Below are 3,882 nucleotides of genomic sequence, written 5' to 3' on the forward strand. Positions count from 1 at the left end.
GTCTTACAACTGAGGACATGATATAGCACTGTAGTAAACACCTATAAAACATGGGGATGCATCAGTGCGCAGTGTCTCGCAAACATTTATACTGATTTGACAAATTGGTCTCACTCAGTAGTTTCATTACCATAAAAGCCTGCTTTTCAGAGCGCTGTGCATGCACTTTCTAAATCTGTATGTAACATGAACCTCATGACTGACAGCTGGGTCTCCCAATGGCAGCGGCTCGTTCACAGACCGACTGCATCGAGGAAGTGGTTTGAGGGCGGGGTCAGTGTGTTTGAATGGTAAAAGGCACACACACACACACACACACACACACATGTCCACACTGGTGTCTGAGATTTTGAGCAGCTGCTTTCGGCATAAATAGTTTGACTAATCAGATTGTCCTGCAGGTTGGTGTGCAGATCGTTTCTGGCTGTTCTTTGGATTGTTTTCAAATGGGTTTGGCATTGTGAAGCAGTTTAGTTAATGAGTTTGTAGCGTGAATGAATTAGGTAAATTAGAACATATGAGAGTATGTACTTAATGCAGAAAAAATAAATTAAGTACACTATTTGGTTTTACTGTGACTTCATTTTTTTGCATTGGAATATATCTGCAAACCACACTCTCTTGGCATTGAATTAGGTTTAAAAAAGCTTTTAAAGGGCAAGTGATTGTGGTGAGTAAGTCTTTATAATATCAACATAAAGATTTGTAGACATTGTTAATAAGATGTAAAAATAATAGTGTATTTTTTTTCATTTTTGCTCTCTAAAAATTTTGATAAAACTAATATATTATTGTGAGAGGAACAATGCAAATGCATATTTATTCAAAATAAAAATTAAAGGATCCAGTGACACATCTATGGCTTCATATGTAATTCTCCTCCAAGAATAAAATACGCAGAGAGACCTGGGTGTATCTGCTGTATCCCGCTCAATTAATCCACTTAACCAACATCCAGAATATCTGGAATGAGATTTCACATAATTGTAGCTTCAATTATGTATTTCTTAGAAAGTGCCATTTTGTACCTGGTCACTGAGATGTTTATATTTATATATATATATATCAAACATATGAACACAGCATGATAACGTTTAATTTCCTGCTCCCTTGGACTACAACATATTTTCCTTGGTAAATCATCCTACCTTTTTTCAATACATGATATATGTGTCTGTTTTCACAGAAATGTGAGTAATTTAGTAACACAGTGGAAGAACTAAATGATTTCATTAGGACCTCCTCAGACACACCATGTCATATTTCATTTAATGTTTCACTAACGGAGGACATTTAATAGTAAATTGTCATTAAATAAAAACTAAGTAAATCATAACACATACAAAGAAACACACGCCTTTAGGGAGATCGACCCACCACAAAAGCAGATAGGGATAAATATAGCGGGACAAGCTACACCCGCTCAGGGACTATTTTGGCGAAGTGAAGGTGATGCTCTGACTAACGTGATCCGCTGACAAGTACAGTACTTCAAGTGTCAATCACTGCGCAGAGCTGAGGGTGCACTACTGGAGCCAGAAGCTCCAGTGCTGGCCTCCAGCCCTGAGGCCGATCCCAGAAGCTCCCGTACAGAACCACCAGGCTGTCCATGGGACGTGATATGCCAAGGGGAGCAGCGTGCATCCATGTTTTGCCTACTATAATTGTGTCTGTTTTGCAGGCTGATCCTTAAAGGAGACACCAGCAGTGCTTGCACCTCTCCGGAAACATAACAATGCAAAAAGCACGCTTTATTTATACACTCAGCAGTGGCCATGGCACATGCCTTAAAATACAGTGGCCACTTGATCCAGTTAAACGATTACAAAAATCTGACATCTCAACATTTAACATTAACATTAGTCCAGTATTCCTGAAATAAACACTATCAATTATGTGTTAAATACAGTTCAAGAACTGGGTAGGTTTATTTTTGGTTTGATCTAAAATATGTGGGCAAGACATGCAAATAACACTTTTCTTGGAAAAGCAGTGTATCATATATTCAAGTAACATGAGGACCGACCCATGTCAGTTGTGGCTTAATGCGTTTGTGATGTGATACTGAAAGCTTGCTGTATGATGATGTAATCTCCCTGTGAGGAATGTCATGACACTGCTGAGTATCTATGCTGACAGGAGTCTTCAGTATACTGATGGAGGTGTGTTATGTACATCCGCTCAATTTCACATTCAATACACCTCAAATCTTGCATTAAAAGACTTCAGAAATTCTATTTCTCATGTGACTTCTATGTATGATGACTAACAATCTATTTTTATATTTTCATGCTTAATTTCTCCAACAGCAGCAATCTGTTCATAGAGGTATTCAAAAGCTATGCAAGCAAATTAAACTAAACTAGATTGTGAAATCAAAACTGTATTACAACCTCCAATCAAACTCTTTAGAGCAGCTATGACTTTGAGTGTGTGTAGGGTTTGTGTGCGCGCTGCCCTATGAATCTCATGCTACCCCTGATCCCCAACTCAACCCACCTCAAGGGTCAACTCCTCAATCTCAAACTGTCTCTGGGCGACGCGGCTGGATCCGGGGTGGTCATGGTAGTACACCACCATGACATCGTACTTCTTCATCACAGACTTATAGTTCTTGGCGTTGAGGTCGTGCACTCGGTCCTTGCCATCGTACTCTGGGAAGTCCAAGCTCTCTTTGCCCAGTGATAGCCCCCCAAAGGACAGCAAGACAGTCACAAGCACCCAGGTCCACTTCATGGCTCCTCTTTAGGATATACGTAGATGTATTTACAGTTTCAAAAAGAAAAAGCAGACGCCAAAAAAAAAAAACGGAATAGTTTGGTAAAAGTATAGAGAGCCCCTTCCAATCCGCGTCACCCAGAAGAGAGCAAGACCAACTCTTGCATCCACCTTATTAAAAACCTCACATGGGTAACTGGCAGTGGGCACCGGGTGCAAGAGGGGTTGGGCTAAGTTTGACATAGGTGCAAGTGTATGTCTACGTGGGCTGTAATCGGGACAAATGAGGTGGGGGCCACTGGGGCTACAGCTTCTTGCGTATGTGTGTGTGTCTGTGTGTGAGAGTGATTTTTCAGACCTGTACAAGTGGGTGGAGTGAGGAGATGAGGACCAACCTGCTCTCTTTTCTCACATATCCACAGAGAACAGAAGAAGATGGGGATGGAGGTGAAGAGAGATGGTGCAAAATGAAGGAATAAACAGATAATGGTTGATGGGATGAGTGTATGTGTGTGTGTGTGTGTGTGTGTGTGTGTGTGTGTAAGCTTACCTGCTCTAAGCCAACTGAAGAAATATCAGTATGATGGATTTAGATCTTGCGGCAAATATCAGGCACTCTTTTCCCATATTAAGTCTAGATGGAGGCTTGCATCCCAGCTAAAAATAATGGATGTGGGACAGAGAAGTACATATCAGGCAGGGGTGCCGGTGTCTAATTTGCTTGCTGCTGGCACCGGCGCAGCGCTAGAATGTGTTGCTGGGTCACCCAGGGACACGAAAAGAGGAGAGGGTGGTGCACCTGCTGAGGATTGCAGGTGTCATTTAGCCCTGACTCAAGAAGAAAGTGTGGCATGTTTTAGGTGGGGTATTCTGAGTATGGTCCATCTGTACATACAGTACACAAGTATCCCGTGAAGTGTGTGCAACATGTGCGCTTGAGATGATGTGATATTACTTTACAGATAAAACGGGAGGAGGTAATCTTTAAATAGAAACTACATGGTACCGTGACACTCCCAAAACAACATACGCGACGCACCCCTTGTTTCTCTAGAGCAGTATATATTTCTTAGATATATAGGTAGATCACTAAAAGTAAGTTGAGAACCGCTACTCTAGATCTATTCTAGAAGGACATGAGGCCTGCAGTGGAAAAGATCGTGG

The 3,882-nt window shown here is 41.4% G+C and overlaps 1 protein-coding gene across 1 annotated transcript in view; it reads right to left on the reverse strand.

Moving 5' to 3' along the window:
* The window catches only part of casq1a (calsequestrin 1a), a 6,560-nt gene extending 3,638 nt beyond the window's left edge, over positions 1-2,922 (reverse strand). The window contains exon 1 of the mRNA XM_037459569.2: positions 2,500-2,922. Within this exon, the coding sequence (XP_037315466.2) occupies positions 2,500-2,736 (237 nt within the window). The 5' untranslated portion in view covers positions 2,737-2,922. The remainder of the gene's footprint in view (positions 1-2,499) is intronic.
* Between the last annotated feature and the right edge of the window lie 960 nt (positions 2,923-3,882).

Source organism: Pungitius pungitius, chromosome 15 (genome assembly GCF_949316345.1).
Source record: "Pungitius pungitius chromosome 15, fPunPun2.1, whole genome shotgun sequence".
NCBI classification, from domain to species: Eukaryota; Metazoa; Chordata; class Actinopteri; order Perciformes; family Gasterosteidae; genus Pungitius; species Pungitius pungitius.